Here is a 24,504-nt window from a genome sequence, read left to right as displayed (position 1 = left end):
CACAGTGTTATTATTTTAATTGATTATTTACTATTTTATTATTTTATTGTTTTATTATTTTATTTTATTATTTACTTTTTAATTTTATAATCGTTTAACTATTTTATTTTTTACTTTTTAACTATTTTATTTTTTATTTCACTATTTCATTATTTTATTGTTTTAATATATTATTATTTTATTTTATTATTTACGAACCTACTATTTTATTGTTTTATTATTTTATTTTATTATTAACTATTTTATTATATTATTTTGTTATTTTATTGTTTTACTAGTTTTATTATTATATTATTTTATTATTTTTTCGCCTTATTATTTTAATTTACTTTATTGTTTTATTATTTTATTATTTTTGTTTTCATATTTTATTGTTTTATTAATTTACTATTTTATTACATTATTATTTTTTTATTTAATATTATTTTATATATCAAATAAGCTCGTAATTTTTTTTTTTAATCAACCTGAATCCTACCTTGCTGCAAATTAATGTCAAGAACCCCAAAATTATGTTCCATTTTTATTCTAATCAAACAAATTTCTTCCTGATGATTTCCTTCATTTGTGCAGTAATACCTTCTAATCTATTTTTTATCTCTCTGGAAATGCTCATTGAAGTGAAATTTTCAAGAAATCCTACCTTTTGTAAAAATCCTTCAAACACACAAAAAAAAAATCCGCCATTAAAGCTACCACATTAATCACGTTTGATGGAAACATAGAGACAATTTAAATCACGTTCTAAGGATAATTCTAATCCTGCAATTCTTCTAATTACATTTCAAATGTATGTTTGCTCTCTCTCATCAGCTAGAATTCTATATTATATGTATGTGTGTGTGTCTGTATGGATGTTTTATATGATAAATTAAAATTTCTTTCGTCTTTTATTTTAAAATACAATTAGTTTACATAAAAAAATAAAAAAAAAACAGATAAATTAAACCCGCATGTTGTATAATTGATGGATTTTTCTTCTTCTTCTACTTTTAACTATATATTCTACTATTTTTTTTTTTTGTAGCTCCAATTGGAAAGCCAGTCCCAACTACCGCCCATAATACATCATCTACGTCAGTATACGTATCGTGGAAGCCACCGCCGCCAAATACAATTCTAGGTGAATTCCTTGGATATCGCATTACCTACAGACCTCGAGACCGGGATCCAAACGACACCAAGGAAATTTACATTCGAGATAGCACTGTGGAGGTAAGTTAAGCGAGTAGTTAGTTAAGTTAGCTTTTAGATTGAGCTAAAGAGTGTGTTTGTATGTATTTGTGTGTGAGTGTATATATATGAAGGATGCAACCATCATAGAAAGGAGGAATGAAATACGAGTAACAGAAGAACTTAGTTTAAATGCCATTTATTCTTGCGTTCGTTGCAAGGAACTAGGAGAAGAAAAAAAGAAATTTAAGACGAATCAGCTTATGTGGATGAGAGTAATGTCATTATGGTATAAGATAGAAGAAATCCAAACAGTCTAGTCTCGATAAATTGAACAAGTTCCATAGAATAAAATATGCAAACTAAATAATGATTCACAGTGTGTTAGTTGGAGCAGTAAAACGTAAGTTATGGAGTGATACCAAGAATCCAAATAAATATGTTTATTGCTTAGATATTTGCACCCTATTTTTCAATTTGTTCCTGTTTTTGAAGTGCCCTTACTGTCTACGATAAGAAACTCATGAAGTTTTGATTTAAATTTAAAAAAATCAGCTTTTTATCTGAACTCAAAGAACAGTATTCAAACCAAATGCAAATGTCAGTTGATTTTTACAACTTTGACGGGAACACTTTACCACATGCTCCCTTATCGTTCAGTGTGAACTGTGAATGTCCCGAACAGAACAAGTTGCTACAATCTTGACTAGGTCTAGAGATTATTCGGGTTGGGGTCAAAATTCTGCCGGGGTCAAAATTCTTTTGTCAAAATTCTGCTTTCAAAATTCTGCTTTTCAAAATTCTGTTTTTCAAAATTCTGTTTTTCAAAATTCTGCTTTTCATAATACTGTTTTTCAAAATTCTGCTAAAAATTAAAAAAGGGGTTTGGAAAATATTAAAAAGCGCGCACTTTTTAACATTTTCCAAACCCTTTTTTAATTTTTTGCAAAACTAAAATCATCTTCTTGAAAAATTATTATCTACTTATTTGATAACTTGCCTACATAATTTGTCATTCTTTGATTCATATTAATTTTTGTTTTATAAATGAATAAAGGTTTTTAATACTAAACATTTCCGAAAATAATTCAAAATTTTTTAATTTATCAAATAAAGATGAATATTCAAAAATTTTAATAAGAAAAGGAATATTTTGTATCAAACAACATCGGTTCCAATAAGTTATAGATTTTATTTGGAAGAAAGTCAGTCTATGCATTTTAAAAAATATATGCGACACTTAAACAAAAAAGTTTTGAAAAGTACCACTGTTGAATTACATAAATGAGGTGTATTTTTCTTTAGTCAGCGCATAGGTATGCTATAAAAAAAAGAACAGAATTGACAGAATTTTTTTGTTCAAGTATAATGCTAGCAGAATTTTGAAAAGCAGAATAGAAAAAAAGCAGAATTTTGAAAAACAGAATTTTCGTTAAAAAAGCAGAATTTTGAAAAGCAGAATTTTGAAGCCAGAATTTTGACCCGATCCCGATTATTCATAACTTCCTGGATATATAACAGATTGCCTAAAAGTGTTCCACCTTTCATTTGAATCTGCTAAGAAGAAGGATAAAAGTTTGACTCCTTTCACTCCTAGACACTTGTCTAGAATACTTTTGTGTTCAGAACATTAGATAGAAGTGGTATTATTGTTAAAATTCAGACTGGCGTAATTCATTACATCATTGCTGGATCCGGGGCAAAGCAGCCCAACTCAAGACAACATGATTTAGTACTCCCCGCGATAGCCCGACTTTCAGTAGCCCAACTCACGACAACTCGATTCAGATAGGCGTGTATTTTTTCTTTTTTTTTATTTTAAAAGCTTACAAAAAAAATTATGCAATTAAAAAGCCAAATATTTCTTCTAAATAATAAAATCATTTTAAAATTTTTACAATGCGAAAAAAGTATTAAAATAATTACTATTAAAAACAATCATTTCTTATGAAAAAAAATGAAAAAATCATTTCCATCACCCAAAAATTCATTTTTTTGATATAACAACCTATAATAAATTTTATGCCACCTGAAAGCTTATTGCTTCAGCTCAAAATATATATATATCGATCATTACTATTAGGCATCTACAAAAAGAGCTAGAATTTTTTGAACTCGATCAATTTTCATCAAAAAAAGCAAAAAAAAACATATAATTTTATGTTCTCACGCTATTGAATCAATTTTTTTTTCGACAACCTATAACAAATTTTATATCATGTAAAAGCTTATAATTTCACCTTTCATATGTCGTTTCAATCTAATTTCTGCGATGCCTCGAAAAAAAGTTAGAATTTTTCAAAGCCAACCATGTCGAAATTCCAAACTGAGATTACGATACTTCCCACACTGGTGGCTGTTCATGATCAACAGATCTCCACAGGTGTTTTGAGGTATTTCGCAAGTTTTTTAATTTAACATTGTGTAGCTTGTAGTGAATGTACAGTTATGTGTGATATATCAAATGAAAGGTAACATCATTAGGATGCTCAATAAAGTTAAATAAAATTTGTATTTGCTTTAAATCAAAAGATAGAACCTGTTGAATAATAAAACTTTATTTTACCGTTATCTCAAAATTGAGACTACAAAATTGATTGAAAATTGCATATGCGTATAGTTCTTTACAATATCTTCTTCTCTAATCACCGTCAATGCAAACGGGACCAAAACTTACTGGCGCATAAGTTTGATAGGCTTTGCAGACGTGATTTCTCCAAAATCCTCAAAATCACTTGCAAATCAACTAAGATGCTTGCATGGTGCAGTTCGACGTTTGTAACCGTGAAATGTTTATCCCGTAGAGATCTTTGGCAGCCCTAATCTTTCTTCTAGCGGGGGCAAAACGCTGTTTATTTTGCTATACATGTGCGCTTACCGGCAGTCATTGATGCCCAAAATTGTAGCTGATTAAATGCTAATTTGTTGCGCAAAAATTAATTTTGTAGCTCCACCCAGTCATTTTCTATTTCAATTTGAAGTTTAAAAAGTGCACTTCCTGTTCGCTGTACCAATGCACGAAAATTTAAAAAATAATCAAAAATAATATTGTTTTCAAGAGCTTCAAAAAGAAAAAATTTAAAAAAGTGATTTTATAACTTCTGAAACTTTAAGTTGAAATAAAAAATGACTGGGTGTAGCTACAAAATTAATTTTTGCGCAACAAATTTTGTTTTGCAAAGCTACAATTTCTAGAAAAAAAATTAGAAAATTCAACTTTTTTGAAAATTTTGACCGTTATGAAATTGAGTCTTATTTTAGCGGAATATTGAATAACAAAAAAACTAATAGAGCTACAAAATCGAGGTTTTTGGATTTCGTCTTAGTCTAGGTTACTTCAAATTGGTGCAAAAAAAAAATTTTAGAATTTCTCATTTTTTTAGATTTTGAAAGGTCACTTTTGAAAACGGTTTCAGCTACAAAATTGGGATTTATATCAAAAATAATTTATTCAAAAGCTTCAATAAATGGCAAAAGAAAAAAATTTAAAAAAAAAAAATGATTATATAAAAAAGTCTCCACTGGCCTCATCAAACCGGAAGTGCACTTCTGAAACTTTAAGTTGAAAAAATAAAAAATGACTGGGTGGATCTAAAAAATTAATTTTTGCGCAACAAATTAGCACTTAATCAGCTACAATTTTGAGCATCAAAAAAATATTAATTTTCCTACTTTCGTCCGCTAACTTCAGTCTTATTTTAGCGGAATTTTGAATAACAGAAAAACTGTTCAAGCTAGAAAAACCAAGTTTATGTAATTGAAAAGCATTTAAAAAGCTACAAATTTGGATATCAACTAAACTCATTAATTTCAATAATTTCAGATTTTGTTCGCTAACTTCAGACTTTTTTTAGCGAAAAATTCAATAATTCAAAAACTATGCGAGCTTAAAATTTTTGGTTTGCGCAACAAATTAGCATTTAATTAGCTACAATTAATGAGATACATTTTTTTTGTTGATTCCGCCACAAAGTGTCCTCCAAAGTAAGCGACGTGAAAGTAGTTGTACTGGGAAAGGGCAAACATTCGGCAAACAAAACATACATACATATGTGTAAAAATTATAAATTTCCAATAAATCATGTGTTCAATTTAACGAGATTTCACTGTACACCATAATATCACGCCTTGGTGCGGTATTGCTATTACCATTCACTTATACTCTCACTCCTGCAGCTGCTCTAACACTTTTTAACTAAACGACTGATTGTTCTGCTTCATCAGGAGATATTTTAGTGATGTCATTTTATTTTCTTCTTCTTCGTTTTTTTTGTTTTTTTTTTTTTAATTTTTACCTCTATCTGCTGGTTTGCCTGTCATGAATTACAAGAGAATTTAGATTCAAGATATCCCAGGTTGGGTTTGAGTTAGTTTCTCCTTTCTGACGACGACGCAGCTAAGCAGTTGGATTTAGGATTTGAACGTTTCTTAGAATCTTACACCTCATTCTTTCCATCCTCTACAGAATCCAGACTAATGGGTGTTTAAAAGGTTTAACATTGAATGTAGTAGTTTTTGTTGCTAAATATCTATCCTTTTTTTTTGTATATCCTTTTTGTTGTACAATTTTGTGAGAATGAGAGAAGATTAGTGAACATTTTTCTCGTTGACAAGGCCAGACATAAAACTCCCTTATATAGAAAAGATGGATGATGGCTGTCGAGAGGTGGTAGTTCTGTCTGTGGTTTGGAGAAAATGATTTTTAGTATCTTGTTACGGTCATAATGATGAGTGGCCATTTTTCCATAGAGTATTGGTCGGAAGATGAAATTAAGAAATAAAAGGGTTTATTTTTTTTGAAAAATTAAAAAGGGCTATATGCTTGCTAATCCCTTTTTAAGCTCATTAGTGAAATTTTCGTATGGTCTGCTTTGTCTTCTGCCTACTGGTTTATTTTTGGGATTTTCGGCCAGACACTAAAGAAGACAGAGAGACTCATTAATTTTCAAAAAAGCATCTATATGTACTTAAATTTTGATGTGAATTGGGTTTAACTGGGGGGGAAGAAGAGAAAAACTTAATTGTTGAAATCGAAAAGTTGAAGTCATTTAGACCAGATTTGTATTTTTCAATATCAGATTTGTTGGTTAATTAAAATTAATGAGGCAGAAGATTCTATTTTTCTAATAATTTAATCCGTTTTATTTTTCCTTCCTCAGCATGGAAATACCTACCATTTAAATCTTTTTGTTTGAGTCAAATTATTTATATAAGAAGGAAAGTCAAAAATTATGAAAGCCTTCTTTGTATCTTCCTTAAATCGAAAACTAAGTCTACTTATGTATAAATATCTCAAAGATCAATAATTATTTTAATAAATAAACCAACAATTGTGGAAAAATCACCTTCAGGAGAAGGTGTTGAGTGAAGTTGAGCATCCACTAAAGACAGATTCTCCTTGAGTTCTAGAAAAATAGGAAAGACCCTTTAAGGAAAGTTGTAAATTTTTCATTGTCTTAAATAACAAACATTGCTCAAACGGAATAAAAAAACTCAAGAACTCATTTTAATAAAGGCTAATGGTACTACGACAAAAAGGCTCAACGTTTACAAATTGGTGGAAGTTATCCATATCTGACAATTTTCTAGAGAAAATTCTCACTTTTATGATTCACACAAGTTAGTGATTCATGCCTTATCTATGAGGTTTTCTTTTGATTGAACTAACTAACTAACCAACAAACTAACTAACTAACTAACTAACTAACTAACTAACTAACTAACTAACTAACTAACTAACTAACTAACTAACTAACTAACTAACTAACTAACTAACTAACTAACTAACTAACTAACTAACTAACTAACTAACTAACTAACTAACTAACTAACTAACTAACTAACTAACTAACTAACTAACTAACTAACTAACTAACTAACTAACTAACTAACTAACTAACTAACTAACTAACTAACTAACTAACTAACTAACTAACTAACTAACTAACTAACTAACTAACTAACTAACTAACTAACTAACTAACTAACTAACTAACTAACTAACTAACTAACTAACTAACTAACTAACTAACTAACTAACTAACTAACTAACTAACTAACTAACTAACTAACTAACTAACTAACTAACTAACTAACTAACTAACTAACTAACTAACTAACTAACTAACTAACTAACTAACTAACTAACTAACTAACTAACTAACTAACTAACTAACTAACTAACTAACTAACTAACTAACTAACTAACTAACTAACTAACTAACTAACTAACTAACTAACTAACTAACTAACTAACTAACTAACTAACTAACTAACTAACTAACTAACTAACTAACTAACTAACTAACTAACTAACTAACTAACTAACTAACTAACTAACTAACTAACTAACTAACTAACTAACTAACTAACTAACTAACTAACTAACTAACTAACTAACTAACTAACTAACTAACTAACTAACTAACTAACTAACTAACTAACTAACTAACTAACTAACTAACTAACTAACTAACTAACTAACTAACTAACTAACTAACTAACTAACTAACTAACTAACTAACTAACTAACTAACTAACTAACTAACTAACTAACTAACTAACTAACTAAGTTAGTGATGATATTTTTGACATGAAGGCTATTTTGAGTCTTCGTACTTCTAATTGTATTTGAGTGCTGATAGCCTTATTGTTCGACTAGCTCAACGATATTCATGGTGTGTAACATCAGAGGTAATTATCACAGCTCCACGTATCACCCTTCTCTTTCTAGATTGGAAGAAGGTATTCTCGAGTTCCGGTAGAAATTTCATCCAGCTCCAGAGTGCCAGTTTTTTTTACTTTAGCTTGCTTAAGATACATTATTCCATTACCATGTTACTTTGCCTTGTTCAAGGCATCTTAAGAGTCATCAAACGATTAAAATGGTCAACACGCTACAAGAATGATTTCGGTTCAGTTGCTATCCTTTTCTGTTCCATGGTAGAACATTTTATAGATGTTTTCAGCTAAAGGGTCACTATGGCGTATGTGTAACATTAAAAAGTCGATTTGCAGACGATAATTTTACATGATAACGCCGTAAGAAATTAGGTTGTGTGCTGCGGCTGTATCTCTTCTATTTTTTTTTTCGTGGTGAAATTATTAATAAGCCCTTCACTGACCGTTAAAAAGATTTAATTGGAAATTTAAACCTATGAAATACAAGTACCTCGTAGCCCTTAAGGACACGTGTTTAACTTCCTAAATGTCAACCATAACGATCTCATATGTTTACAAAGCCAATAGGTAAGTTAAAAAAAAAAAAATATGTCATCAACCATTTATTGCAAAATAACAAGCCACTTCTTTCAGCCCATTGAGAGCCTCTTACTTTGGCCAATTTGATACTAACATAACTCACCCATTACGTAAGTACTCTAGGAAATCATTTTTCCAAAAGCACACACGAGTATTATAAGCCTTTCATTGGATAAAATATCAGCACACAATCCGTAAATTGTATGACATCAAAGCTTTAAAAAGAAATTCATCCTGCTTGAGTAATTTGATTTAGAAAAATTACAAAGAAGAAAACCACAACGTAACATAAATATCCACCTACTACACATATCCATCATTCTAGAATTTGTGAATTGAAAATATAATATATTTTATTCAAAAGGCTCGGCCGTTTCATTTCATTCCTCATTCCTCATTCAAACGACTCCGTCGACGATATAAATGACATTTTTCTGTTAAATTCAAAATCCCATTGTAAAAAAGTCTTAATCCTGTTTGAATCAATTTTGAATTATATTCTTATGTTGGATTGATGGAGTCAAGTATAGGAGTCCTTTATCCTTGTGCTTGGTATTTCTTTTAAAGGCATATAAAAAGATTTTAAGTGAAAAATGCTGTTGACAGAAGATTTCTTTGTAAAAGTATGGGTTACAAATGGAATAAAAGAGAGAGAGAGAAAAAAATGGAAGAAAACGCTGACTAATTGCAAGCTAAGAAATGTATTCCGGTTTCACCAAGGATAATAGATCCTTTTTAATAGAAAACGACGAAGGAATGGCTAAGAGAAAAAAACTGAGTTTTTATGTGTGGTGAGAGAGAAACAAAGATTTTTTCGAAATGAAATTTTAGAAAGTCTAATGACAGATTAAGCTGAAAGAAGATTTTTTTTTTTTCAAATAGACAAATTGGTTGATTTTTATGTTCTTTCTTTGTAGGATTGAATGTCTAATTATGTAGGCAGAAAATAAATGCTGGAAATTTATAAGAAACTAGACAATTAGAATTAAATTTCAACGAAATTATTTGTCATTTAAGGTAGAAAGGGTACGAAATACCCAGAAAGTTGGGTAGTGTTGTTCTACGAAAAAGTTACTTTACTTAATTTAGAGTTTTTTCAATCGGATAACCAAAAAGGACAGTTTTGAGTTTCTAAATTATTGATCATAAAGATTGGAAGAAATCATGGAAAGAAGCGCATATTTATAAGTAAAAGTTGTAGATAAATGAAAAATCTACAGTTCTTTCTAAAATAAAAATTAAAATGTAAATGAAAAAACAAAAAAATACGAAGAAAAATGTCAAAAAATAAAATATTTTTTTTTTATTTTTTTCTTTAACAAAAGCCTTTTTTTGGATTTCTATATAAATTTTGTGAAAATATGAAACACCTAACTACTGGCATACCTAAACTGAGAAATCGATCCAAAAAATTTTTTTTTTGTGTTTTCATATTTTTTACAATTTCATCATCAAAAATGTTTTCATCGAATTACTTTTCTGATGTTTTTGACCAAAAAATTAATATTTTGTTTTAAAAAATTTTTGACTTACTTAAAAACGTTTACTTTTATCTAATTTAACAAAATAGGGTAAACAGGGGTAAAATGAACAGGTGAAATTTTGGGCTAAAATCTAAACGCGAAGTCGTAGAGAATTGATTTTTTTGCAATAGATAGATGAGATTAATTTAAGAATAACTGTATTTAAGAAAAAATTCTAAAAAAAATTTGAAACTAAGCTATAACGTTTTGTTTGAACGTTGTACACGTGTTGGGGCTATGACAAAATGATGATTTTGGGTAAAGGAAAATTTTTTTGACAATTCTAAAGATGCCAGGTGAAAGATGAGGGAAAAAAAATAAGGCATCTGATACGGATTTTTTCCCAACACTCTGCGTTTCGAAATATGAATTTTTGAAAAACACCTTGTTTTTTATGGGTATTTTTGGATAATTTTTGATTTTTAGCTTTTTTTTTGGAGCGTTCAACAAATCTCAAACTTATAGGACATGTGTTTTAGCCTTATGCATACATGTGCAAAAAATTGGAATCGTTTAATAAGTTTTGACTGCAAAAGGGAAGAAACAAGTTTTTTAAAAACACGTTTTTTGACCGTTTTAAGCCGATTTTCATCGTTTTTTATTGTTATCTTTTTTTCTTTAATAGATACAGGAATAAAGTATATGGGAGTAATGGTAGACCATGACTAAGACTATATGTGTGCAAAGTTTCAATCATTTTCGTAAACACAGTTTGGAGATAATGGTAAAATAAAATTTTAGAATTCAATAGGTTTATAACTTTTGACCAAGAGCAGATAGAAATATTATTAAACCTTTATGAGAATCCTGATACAATTACCTTTCATTTGGTATATCACACATAACGGTAAACTAACTACAAGCTACACAATGTTAAATCAAGAAACTTGCGAAAAACCTCAAAAAACCAGTGGAGATCTGTTGCCCCCCGAACAGCCACCATACCAGTGTGGGAAGTACCGTAATCTCAGTCTGGAAATTAAACATGGTTGACTTTAAAAAATTCTTACTTCTCTTGTAGGCATCTTTGAAATGAAATTGATACGTCATATAAAAGGTGAAATAATAAGCTTTCACATGGTTTATATTTTTTATAGGTTGTCAAACAAAAAAAAAGATTCCATAGCCTGAGAACATAAAAATAAATGTTTTTTTTGCTTTTTCTAATGAAATTTGATCGAGTTCAAAAAATTCTAGCTCTTTTTGTAAATGTCTCATAGACCTGATCAATATATATATCGATATATGTAAGACAATAAGCTTTCAGATGATATAAAATTTGTTATAGGTTGTTAGGGAAAAAAATGGAATTAGTGACGTTAGAAGATAAAAATTCATGTTTATTTTTGCTTTTTTTGATGAAAATGATTGTTTTCAATAAATTATTTTTATACTTTTTGCGCATTGTAAAAATTTAAAAATGGTTTTATTCTTAAGAAGAAATACTTGTCTTTTAAATTGCATAATAATTTTTGTAAGCTCTTAAAATAAAAAAATTAATATAATAAGAAAATAAGAGATATTTTTTTTAGCTTTTTCTTGTAAATTATGATTGCTTGAAATAAGTAAACTCTTCAATTGACACATTTTAAACAAAAGCACACAACCTGTTTTCTGACAACGTTATCACGTAAAATCATCGTCCGTAACTCGGCTTTACAGACAACCTCTTTTTTGTCATACGTAAAAATAAAAACCAAAAAATTAGTTTCTAAAACTTTTATCAATTTTTTTTTATGTTTGTACCATTTTTATTTACTTAGCAACTTTTTTATATTTTTTTTCGGTACGGAAGGAACTTTTTCAAAAATCGTTAAAAGAATCCGTTATTCCACCCGCCCTCTTTTTTCCACCCCCAGTCAAATTTTGTTCATGAATTGCTTTCGAATCGATATTTCCACTTTTATCTTTAGGTACTATTAATGGTACTATTAATTGTAAAATTTCTCATCACAAATTTTATGCTAATTATTTTTCAAACTTTTTCAACTTTTGGCTTCTAAGAATGTAACCTATTCATTCATTATTTGCAGCATGCACCACAATCACACTAGAAAATTTTACACTGCTCAGATAAGGGTTCACTTCAAGGACTCAATATTTAGATATAAACAGTTGATAGGGAAGTAAGCCTGAACTATATAGAAACACAAAGTGAAAAAAGTACAATTAATAGTAATTCTAATTTTTCAAATAATAACTTACATTTTTAAATGTCACATTAATAAATTTTGTTTTTGTTATTTTGTACTTTTGTTTACTTTTTATACATTTTTTGCCTTTGTGTTTCGATGCAGTGAAAAATTCCCGATAGTTAACTTCAGGTAGCTGATGAGCAAACCACATTTTTATCCAGCTTAAATTCCAATTTATATCAACTTTTAGATTTTAGATTTTTGTTTTGCAACTATCCAAATTCCGAAAATTATATGAGGTTATATAGCGCAATTTACACATATTAACGAATAATTTATAATTTTCCTAAAAATATCTCCAAAAATTTTCAAAAAAAAAAAAAAAAACATACAAAATAGTTCACTCAAAACATCGCAGGCATCATTATACGATTTTGTATGAGTGAAAAATCATCCACAACATTGTAACATCTGAGTTTAGGTTATTATGCAAAAATTATTTGTCATATGCATTCAGTGGCGAACATATGAAAATGTTTAGGTTATAGGTACTCGTTCTATACTCAGACCGGGATCAATGTGTAGGGGCATTGGCTTCTGTGTGGGTGGTAATAAAAAATAATTTAACTTTTTGCGAAATGCACTAGAGTAGTTATATTCTTTCTCTCTCTCTCTCTCTATATCCATATCAAGCTTCAAGCTTCAAGCTTCCATGCTAAATAGAAATTGCACAAAATTTCACATGAACACGTATCATCATCATCTACATAAATGGTAATTCTTTCCTTTTTTTTTTTATCCTGAAGAAATTTTCTAAAAAAAAAATAGAATCACTCATATAAAAACACGAACGAACGACAAAATTGGGCAAAAGCGCAAGGAAAAACTTATTTACCGTGTATATATTCAAACATCCTTGGTGCTTTAGGACACGAGGACGACGACGACGACGACGACAACATATCAGGATCAGGAGCACTCAGAGGGAGTGTGTTCGCTGATTTTGAGATATGCCGCTGCTGCTGGTATACTATCAAAAACCGTTGTTGTCGTTCCGAGATAGAAAAACATAGACCTCGCAATGATGCTGCGAGGGAGTTATCGATGAGGGTGGTCGAGGAGGGTAGTTGAAATTCGTGAAAGTCGGGAGCACAGATATCCCGGACATTTTTCCAGTCACTTATGTTTCTGACTCTCAAATGAAAATTAGTTTTCCTAGTTTGCTATGCATGTAGTCCTTTTTGTCATATCTCACTCTCCACAGTTCACACATATAACTGCTGGGGTGCTCTGTGGAGCAAAAAAGGGAATATCTCGACTAAAAGGACGACACACAGTATCCCCATGCCGCCGCCGCCATCTGCCGCTGCTGCTGGTATCATCGATATGGCACAGTGGTTCTGTTGGTTGGCATATACAACAGATCCCCCTTCGGTGTAGATGGAAAAATCTCTGGCTCAACTAAAGGTCTGTTATCGAACGGCGAAAACTCAATTTCCTTTAGATTATAACTAAGACTGTGTGTATGTTTGTGTGTGTGTTTAGTAGAGAAGTGGTATGAAAAAACGAATGATGGCTGTGTAACTGTGTAAAACTAATCGATTTTTCATCTTCTTTTCCCTCGAAGAATATCAACAAATAGTAAAAGAGAGAAAAGAAAAATAGAAAAATTCCTGGAAAACATAGTATTTTCTTTCCCCCCTAAAGCATGTTCCATATTTTCCAAAGTCTTGACTGTATGATGACTGGCAAGGATATTTAATTTAAGGATTTCAAATGCAGAAAGATTGTTGGGGTGTTGATATTGCAAATCAAACACCTGTTTCAATTTTTTTTCTTCTTCTTTTTTTCTTTATAGAATCATGAAATTCATAATCTGGAGGCATACACACAATATAAAGTGTCAGTTCAGGTATTTAATCCTGAAGGATTGGGACCAGAGACTACGATATTGGTTATGACCGATGAAGGAGGTGAGTGGTTTTTTTTATTAATTTTTAAGATTCAATTTTGTTTTTGGAAAAAGGAAACACATATGGGTCAAGTTTATTTTTTTTTTTTTGTTTTTTTTTTTTAATTTTAAAAAGGGGAAATGAAACTGAATTGGGATTTGGGATTTAGGTAGTGTTTTGACATCGTTTGAAACAGTCTGTTGATTATGTGAATGTTCATCTATTTGAAATTATGAAATGAAAAAAAAAAGAATACAAATTGGTACTTTAATTTTTTTTTGTGTTGATGTTTTAGTTTGATATCAAAAACAGGTGAGGAAATTATATCAGAGATTATTACAAAACATGGGACCTTAAAAATTAACTTCAATAAAAAAAGTTAATACAAACAGCAGACGTTTATTTGTCACACCCGAAACAGTGCTAAAATAAACATTTTTAATAGTTTTTCATATTGGTGACTCTCATTGTCAAAGTAGTACAGAAATAATTATTTGGCAATTTCTGGACATTTGATTTTCTATTTCGAAAAAAGTAGTTTGTAAGGTCACGCCCGGAATGTATCCAAATTTGATATTGAAACTAGATCAAGTACAATGTTGAATAAATTACACTGGTTAACAAAATTAAACTTTTTTATGTTGCCGAAACAAAAATATGCTTTTCTGAAGGTTTTTAATCAGCTCCCGTTTTTGAAATATTACCGTTAGAAAAAGCAGTACTTCGGATCTTATTCTTTTATATACCTAAGGAAAATTGTTTGAGCATATTTAGTAACGCTTTTTATAAGGAATATTTTCCACCTTTTCAAACCTGTTTAAATCTTTTGGATATCTTTTTTGCTGCCCGAGATATCCTCAGTTGTTTGGTATTTTTATAAATTTTATAACGTCATTATATCCTTTATGATATATGAAGCCCAACCCACTTACTTCATTTTAAGATATCTTGGGCAATACAAAATATATTGAAAAGATTTAAACAGGTATCGAAAGATGAAAAACAGTTCTTATAGAAACCGTTACTAAATATGCTCAAACAATTTTCCTTATACAAAAGAATAAGGTCCGAAGAACTAAAAAAAAAGTTTTTTTTTTGCATTTTCTAACGGCAATATCTCAAAAACGGGAGCTGATTAGTTGTTTCTAACTTCGGATTCGAATTCAGCACACCGAAAAACTTCAGAAAAGTATATTTTTGTTTCGGCAACAAAACCCTCGCAAACCAGTGTTATGAATGACATAATTAAGAACACCATTTTATAAATGACTCAAGTTTAAAAATGGCTTAATAAATTCATAAAATATAAGGAAAAATGTCACACCAGTGAAAAAGCACATTTCTCTTGCAATTTCGTTTATTTAATAATAAAAATTGAAAGCACTTTACGAAAAACAATTCTTGGTTTTTTAGTTAGCTGAATGTGGCAACCCTATAACTTTATTGAGGTACCCTAACATTTTTTTTTTTTTATTAACTTTACATTGGTATAACCCAAATTGGAATAATTAACCCAAATTGCTGTAAATTTTCCCTCTCCCATACTAACCACTTTGTCGAAGGTCTACCTCATATTTTTGTTTTAAGAAACCCTTCATAGATTGATTTTGAAATTTTCTAGAATTTGTTCAATACCTTTGCCAATCTAACAATACATTTATCTTTCTACGAATTTGCATAAAAAATAGCCACTTTTGTTAAATACCGTTTTACCCATATTTACCTTATTTTATGATTGAATTTAAAAAAAAAACTCTATCAGTATTCACCTTTATCAGTATAACACACTTCAAAAAACCTAAGGCATAACTGTAGAAAATGGCGGCGTCACTGCAGCCTAGATCATCGATTTATAAGACGTCACATCATAAATTAGAAAAATTGATTTTCAACAATTCCAATCTGATGGCGGCTATCCAAAATGTAACCACCCTAATATACATACAGCATCATTCTGGTGTTAACAAAAATCTCAGATTCCTGTTCAAGGGAACTATATACAATTTTAAAATGAATTCATATTTTCTAAATCCAATTTTTGCTCATTTCTTCAAAAATTCCAATTTTAAAGGCAATTATGTATTAATCTATCAATAATGAACAAAAAATTCATTTGGAGTTGGAATCTGAATTCATCGTATGAAAAATAAAATGGTCCCAAAAGTCGAAAACAGTATATTAACATAAAAGCTTTTTGGTTATACAATAAAATTTTTATTGATAGTAAGATAAGTACAAACCAAGGTATTATTTCAACTAGATAGTAAGGGAATGATATTCGTTTAGCTTGGTTATTATTTGTTCGGACAAAAATTCAATTTATAAAAAGCTTTCAGATTAATCGCCAACAGTGCTGACTTAATTACCTACTTGATTTTAGGTCTAATTTGTTTGTTTTTTTTTTGGCTTACTCATTTTACATTTTCATGATATTTTTCCACAAATCGTTTCATTTAATAATAAATATTTTGTTGGCATGACAGATTCATAAATGTTAAAATTTTCAGTTTTATAACACAACTGGAAATATGTAGATCAAATTCCTAGATTTGAAAAATCGTTAAATATTACGTATACGCCATAGTGTATAAAATTATATTTTGTTTTTATTCCATTAGTAAAAATGTGCGTTTTCACTCATAGCTCAGTAGCGTTGTCGATTCTGGAGAGGAAGTCCCTAAGTCAAATCTGGTAGCTCTATATTTTGGCACATTTTTGACAATATTGTGAAAAATGCAAAAAATACCCGAATTTTTAAGTCTTTGTTGGTCTTAACTCTTAAAGCTTATTAAAAAAAAAAAAAAACTTCTAATTTGAATAACTAGGTCCAAGATATAACTTTTCAAATTTTATCAATTTCATCGAAAACTGTTAAGTTTTTCAATATTGATTTGTATCGCCTACCCAACCAAAATAATTCATTCTAACAGTTTTAAATGACCAGTGACAAATCGCCGCAATCAATCCTTTTTAGAACTTGATTTTAAGGTAGTTTGGCTTAAGTTTTTCAACTTTGTTCATTTACAAAATGTCTCAAACAATTTAAATTTTCAAACAAAACCAAATAAAATCAGACAAGCTTTTAAACGATTATTAAATAAATTTTTTAAATTTATTATTAAATTGAATGAAACCACATGTAAGCATGAATTCCAAAAAAGTACAATAATTATTAAAGGACTTACTGCAAAAAAACCACAGAGACAATTATTTATGTTAACACCGAAAAAGGGGAAACCACTATCACAACAAACAAATTGCATTGAAAGCGACAAAATAATAAAGATTATTAAATTTTAAATTAAACAGCTTTTTGCTTATTTAAATAAAATATGTATACATTTGTTTTTTGGAAATATAATTAACAATGTATGCGAAATCGGTGGCTTAAAATGTAACCACTTGCTTTATTTTAAATACTAAATTTTAAAAGAGGATCTAAAATACAAAAACTAATTAAGTAAATCGGACTAATTTAACTATTTTTGAAAAGTGAAAATACATTTTAATTATTTTGAAATGAAATTATTTTAAATATCCTTATCATCAAAATCAAAAAGCTGATAATAATACTTCATCACTTATAAATAATCCCAGAACTTCAAATTATTAAATTTAAATGAAATATGCAATTCCAAAATTTGTACTTGTGTGTGTTAACACAATATAAACTCCTACACTCTCTTTACTCCTGATGGAATAGAAATCATTTTCCAAAATGTAAACATTTCATTCAATAAATTGTTATAAATTTGTCTTTTGAAACAATAAATTTATTGTCTCTTGTTTCGTTATCATCATCAAGTAATGTTTATTAATTGACATGAAACATAACAAACAACTCGTCGTAGAATACAGAAGAGGGAGAGAAAGAGAGAAAAGCTAAAACAATTATTTTAAGCCTTTTGGGAATAATAATAATAATAATGATAATCAAAATCATCAAATCTTAGCAGCAGCATATGAATGAGTGTAGTAGTACCATACTCAACAACCAAATCCTTATTGTAATATAGTCACATTTAATTTCCGGTCTAGACACATCAGACATTGCCATTCATTTTCGTTGGTCGTTGTCAAGTTTTGAAATTTATCTCTTGGGAGGGCAGGTGGAGAGGGAAACAAGTGATGAAGTTATATGCTTTGAAAATTTGCATAAGTGATAATCGAGTGTGGTTTATGAGCATTTTGAATACCCAGCTAGGGCACCACACAAGAGGTTTTCATATTACCACAAAATTTGAAAACGTTTTGAAAATTTAATTTTTTTTTATTAATTTATACAAATATGAGAATTATAAGGAATTAAATTTGATATTTTAATAACATAAACCAATATTTAAGTAGTTAAAGTAATATTTGAATTTTTAAGGTTTTAATATTATAAAATTGTTACAAAGTAAATATCAATTTTTTTTAAGGTTAATCTCTTGAAAATTCAACGATTCAGAAGAGTATATAAAATTGCACAATATAAATAAAAGCATCAGCAAAAATGCAATTAGAGAATTAAAAAGGAAAATTCACTGAATTCTGTTGACTATGGCGTATACGTAATATTTTCATATATTGTTTAAAATCTAGGAGTTTATTATTTTTCTTTAGTTTCAATTATAAAAGCGAGATGACCAAACGACCATTAAGAATATACACTATAAAAATTTAGATTTTTAACGAAGATCCAGTTAGTAAGGTAGCTATAAATATTATATTATTTATCGAATAAAAACATGATATAACGTAGAATTTAATAATTTGAGAATGCGAAAAATGTTCATGTGCCTGTTAGTTTGTAAGGCTGTCTCTATAATAAGCAACAGCTTAAATGTATGTGTTGATTCACTTCAAACTTGTAGCACTTTTGAAAGAGTATACAAAGTTTTTATTTGAATTAATTTAATATAAATGACGATACCTCTCATATAAATCAATTTATAAATTTAGGAACGCAATTAATCATACATATAAATCAACTTATGAATTTAAGAACGGAATAATTTTCTCAAAAATGGTTCAAACGACTTTTTTTTAGTTTTTAGACAAAGTCTTTTGATTTGAAAACCGACAGTCATTACTAACGGTACCTTCCATTTTTTTTTATTCTAAATTATTCCAAAACGACTATTGTAATTGAAAAAAAAATTACAAAAGCATTTATTAAGTTTTTTTAGCAAAAATAAAATTTTGAAAACAAACACTTTTGGATTTTTTGATTTTTTTTTAATAGATATTAAATTTTCGAAAATGGAATGTAGAATTTTAGGTGTTGATTCATTTTCCTAAAATAAGGCATACCAACTTTTTTCAAAAAACTATGTATGTACATTAGGGTGGGTCACAAAAATCGAAATTAATTTTTTTGATTTGGTACTCCGAAAAATCGATTGCTAGACACCTCTAGAATATACACACACAGAGAAAAATATGACCCGCTAAAAACTAACAGATTGCCATATTGTTTTACCGTCCATACATTTCATAAGGAAATCTTATTAAAATCAACGATTAATAAGGTTTTTTTAAGGAGATTTCTTATTATTTTTATAGAGAAAATCTTATTAAAATTTGACTAGAAAAGTTGATTTTTTTTCAACTTAGCACTAGAACAAAAATCGCGATCAATATTTTCATGGCAGGTTGGTTCAGGTGGTAAGGTGGGCGACTAATGATTTGAAGTCTCCAGTTCGATTCCCAGCCTGGTCATCGTTTTTTTTATTTTTTTGCAGATTTTAAAACAATAAGGAAAACCCGATTGTTTTAATAAGGTTTAATTCTTGGATGAAAACCATAGAGAAATCTTATTGTTTTTTTTCTATTTTATGTGGTCTATTTTTCTCTGTGCACCAAATATGAACTCTTTATATTAATGGGAAGGTCCTCCGCTTCGCAATTTTCCATTTTTACATCAAGCTTCTACTAAAAAAAAATTATTTTTTTATTAATTGACTTTTTAGCAAATTTCTTTAAAATTTCTTAAAAAATGATTTGGATTCGAATATCTTCTAAACGGCTAAAGCAATCAATTTGATGTCAAGGAATTATTTGTAGAACGTTTAAGCCTCTACAAGAATATATCTTGCTAGTTTGAAAATAATAATTTTTCAGTGAACTGGAAAATTTTTAAAAGTAAAAAATGTTTTTATAATTTTTTTTAGCTTTGACCTCGAATATCTTTAGAATGGTAAGATTAATGAAAAAAATTAATAAGACCTTTTTTGTGGAGTAATTAATTTCCTACAAGGATATGTCTTGCGCGTTTGATGATTATAATTTTTCAATTTGTTACAAAATTAAGAACAAAAAACGAATTTTTAAAGATTTTTTCGATTTTTGGATCTCAAATATCTATTAAACGGTAAGATAAACGAAAAAAGTGTATGAGGCCTTTTTTGTAGAGCGTTCAATTTCCTACAAGAATATGCTAAGAAATTTGCTAAAAAGTCAATTAATAAAAAAATGATTTTTTTTTAGTAGAAGCTTGATGTAAAAATGGAAAATTGCGAAGCGGAAGACCTTCCCATTAATATAAAGAGTTCATATTTGGTGTGTATATTCTAGAGGTGTCTAGCAATCGATTTTTTGGAGTACCAAACCAAAAAAATAAATTTCGATTTTTTTGACCCACCCTAATGTACATAGGTATTAAAAGTTAGTATAAATTTTTTTTAAATCCTTCTTATGAAAAAAAAAATTATATTGCATACTTTTTTGGAGATCAAAATCACTGAAAAAAACTCTTATTTGTTTTTTTCGATTTATACTATACACTCGTGGAATCCTGTCGTGCTTTTTTTTGAATCGTTTATTTCAGAAACGACATGAGTCCATGAGCATAAACTTTTCAGGAGCAGCAAAAAACTGTTTTTAACTTAAAATTCCACAACACTTCAAATTTAGAGTTTGCTAAGTTATAATATAGCCTAAGATGCATTTAGAAACCTTTAAAATATAAACTTTTTTTTTAGGTCTTAGTGGGTTTTTAAGCCTTTAAAAGTCGCTGGGGTTATGTCATTTCTGATCAAAACGAAATTTTGTTATTAAAACTTTTGTTTTTATTTAGCTATAGCTTTCGAAGTCCGCTTTCGATTTTAATAAATAAAATAGCAGTAGATAGAGTAAATCTTTACATTTTTATAAATGTATAAGTTAAAGGCTTTCGTGTCATGATGTTTGAAAAAATAATTTAAAACATGTAAAATGTCATATAATTCAAGAGTTAAAAATGCTGCCACCGCGAGAAATCTAGCTATAACTTTTGAACCCTGAATTCAATTTTAATGAATTTAAAAGATATAAATAGAGTAATTCTTTACCTTTTTAGAGATGTAGATCGTGCGTGTCAAGATTGCTGCCAAAATAATTTAAAACTGGTAAAAAGTCATGTCAGTCAAAAATGTTGCCACCGCGTGAAATTTTTCCATATATTTTGAAGCCTTTACTTTCAGTTTTCATATTTTGGGGGGTCAGACATACCTATTTTTTTTTCAGAAGATGAATAACTATACATAAATGAGAAATTTCCAAAAAAAATTTTTTTGGAAAAAGTGGACTTATGTATGTTGTTTCTGAAATAAACGATTCATTTAAAAACGCTTCTACTCGTATTAGATTTTTACCAATGTATATGTGTCTCAGACGGTGATTGAGTGTCGAAGTACCCCAAACTAATTTAAATCTACTTCTAAATGTCGCATAGAACTGAAATTTTGTCCAAATATGCAGTTCACAATAAAAGCATTTATAATAGGGAAAAAATAAAATAAAAAAATAAAAAAAAAATACCCACCGCAAAAGTTGCATTGGATTCAAAAAAGTATTTAAAGTTTTTTTTTTATTTTTAAAATGATCGCTAAGGGTCGCGCTTTGAATTTTTTTAATTTTTTTCAGTTTAAAACTTTATCACTTTTTTTTAATTTAGTTCCTTAATTTATCATCCCTATTTGTACATTTTAGTACCATTTCTGAAAAAAAAAAAATAAAAAAAAATTTAATTTTATAATTATTTTGTAGCTTGTCGATTTATTAAGCAAACTAGGGTGTTTAAATGGTTCAAGCCCATTTTTGCTTTAATTTACTATAGTTTCTCTTGAGGAGTGGTCGCAATTGAACTTGAATTGAAAACTTGTTGCAGTTGCATTAAATTGCACTTTTTTAATGCTTAAAAAAAAAATCTTAAATATGAGTATTCCTCCAGTTTCCTTCGATCTTAAAAATATTCTAAGAATAAATTATGGTTTTACAGTTTTTTCGTATGTTTCCATACTTTGCAGTGACTGCTTTTTGTTCCGTCAATTCCATTATAATCTTTGAACTTTGTTCTTCAATTTCAACAAATTCTTCAAGCCAACAAATTGAGACAAAAGGAAAATTATTTGAACTACTTATTGTTTCTAAATCCTTTAAGTATCCTACTTTTGTTTCCTTGTTAAGATAACCTAATTGTTTCATTGTGATTTTTTTTTTTTTTTTTTTTTTTTGAAAATCAAAACAACGAGGGTCCCTCCTACCTCTTTCATTTAACAATCTCAACCCTAAAACTACTTCATTTCAATTACCTTTCACAAACATTTCTACCCTTTTCTACTTATTTTACCAAAAAATACAAAACAATCAATATCAACCGCCTTTTTAAGATTCAACTTAAAGCCCAAAAAAACAAAGACCTTTTTCTTGTATAGTATTAAATAGTCTATGTGAAACAATCTTGTTTTCATTCAAAGTTTCGATCTATTTTTATTCTTCTTCTTTATTTTGTTTTTTGAAAGAAAATTAACCACCTAAAGCGTATTTACTGATACAATCTCCCCCAAAAAAAGCTTACATAACTATTGCCTTTATCCATCTTTCTATACCTCTCTACAAATTGAGCGAAACAATGAAGAAACAATATTTGAACTTCTAGATTGTTTGGTCAAAATATAAAATATTAAAACATTAAACTTAACAATGAAACAAGACATCAAACAAAAAAAAAGAAAGAAAGAAAGAAAAGAGAAAAGAAGAAAGAAGAAAAGAAAATACTTGAAAGACGAAGAGAAGACCGTAGCAAGACAATCCGACACCTTAACCGACACTTTAACCCGGCGCGGCGAGGGCCCACACTAAGAAATATTGTAAGGCTTCGTGTTCGTCTCAAAATTCAACCCCCTTTTAAACTGATAAACATTAATGTCGTCGTCACCACCACAATCTGTCAATGTTGTCTGGGAGTCTAGGTATTCCATTGGAGCCCCATCAAAATGGATACAAAAAAAAAAAGGAAGAAAACTTATAACAAAGAGTCCCCAAAACCAAAGAAAATATTAACTTTTATTGTATCTTCACTTCTTCACCCCAAAAACCTAACCTCAAACTTGCACCTCTCTTTCACCTTTTCAACGCTAAAACCAGAGCCCCAGGATTCACTTATATCAAGCAACAACGTTAAAAATATTACACCGACAAAAAAATCCTTGAAAGGTATACGTCTTCGCTTTACGCTTGTAACCTGTATATCCTAGCGCTGTTGAAAGGTTTTACACCAAACCAAAGGTAAGCTATCCTTGCCGCCATCACACGGGACTGATGGAAGAGCTGAAAATAAAACACTATAGTCCTGCACTAAAACCGTGGAAGCAACAACACTAATAGAGTGAAATACGTTGTAAGGGTTGTTGAAGGACAGCGCCAAAGTGAAGACCGCGCCACCCGAAGTTGCCTCTGCCGCCATTGGATATATTCACATCGATACTTTCCGATGGGAATGGTGGTGTATAACCTTTCGTCAATGTTCGCCCACCTGTACACGAAGTTGAGGTTCACAGGAACTGATAGCTTATATATCCTGACTGGGTGATGTGATATTCGGTTCGGGGTGGACTTGTGTTGCAGAAATTATCCTTCTTGATTTCCATGAACATATTTTCAGCGCAAAAAGGATCATAAACTTTGGCGAGGATATCTTAACATTTTCTTTTCGCCTATACTCCTTGATGAGCCTTCTATATTACCCTGAGTTTTGAGTCTTGAGCACCAGAGGATGTGGGTGGTTTTAAGAATATATTTTTTTTTTTTAAGTTGTTGTATCCTTTTTTCTTTTATTTTATTTTCATTTTGTTTAATCCTTTCGGGGATTAGCCTACACACCGATGCACACACACAAATATCAGAGAGACTAGCGCAGCGCCAAGAACCAAACAACCAAGAAAGACCCTGGCCCTATGCCTGACGAACTTTAAATACTTTGGGAATACAGACAGCCACATCCTTCGCCTTCTTCGTTTTAACTTCGTGTTCTCCTCTTTGCTTCGGATTTGGAGTAGGGCTTATTTTTAATCAGGTGAGGGGGATCAACTTTTGGCTGAGAATAAATTATGCATGAACTGTTTTGTTGGATATGGCTTTTGCCTTTTTGCCTCAGCTTGAATCCTTTTTCGTTTTCTTCTTCTTCCTGCCGACCGACGTCGAAAAACCTCGAGATGA

The 24,504-nt window shown here is 29.4% G+C and overlaps 1 protein-coding gene across 4 annotated transcripts in view; it reads left to right on the top strand.

Moving 5' to 3' along the window:
- The window catches only part of LOC129913305 (tyrosine-protein phosphatase 99A), a 504,456-nt gene that overhangs the window by 187,613 nt on the left and 292,339 nt on the right, over nt 1-24,504 (top strand). For all 4 annotated transcript variants that reach the window (XM_055991910.1, XM_055991907.1, XM_055991909.1 and 1 more), the window contains exons 6-7: nt 1,028-1,215; nt 13,950-14,064. In XM_055991910.1, the coding sequence (XP_055847885.1) occupies nt 1,028-1,215; nt 13,950-14,064 (303 nt within the window). The remainder of the gene's footprint in view (nt 1-1,027; nt 1,216-13,949; nt 14,065-24,504) is intronic.

This window comes from Episyrphus balteatus, chromosome 3 (assembly GCF_945859705.1).
Source record: "Episyrphus balteatus chromosome 3, idEpiBalt1.1, whole genome shotgun sequence".
In the NCBI taxonomy this organism is placed as follows: domain Eukaryota; kingdom Metazoa; phylum Arthropoda; class Insecta; order Diptera; family Syrphidae; genus Episyrphus; species Episyrphus balteatus.
This window is presented reverse-complemented; position numbering and strand designations above follow the sequence as displayed.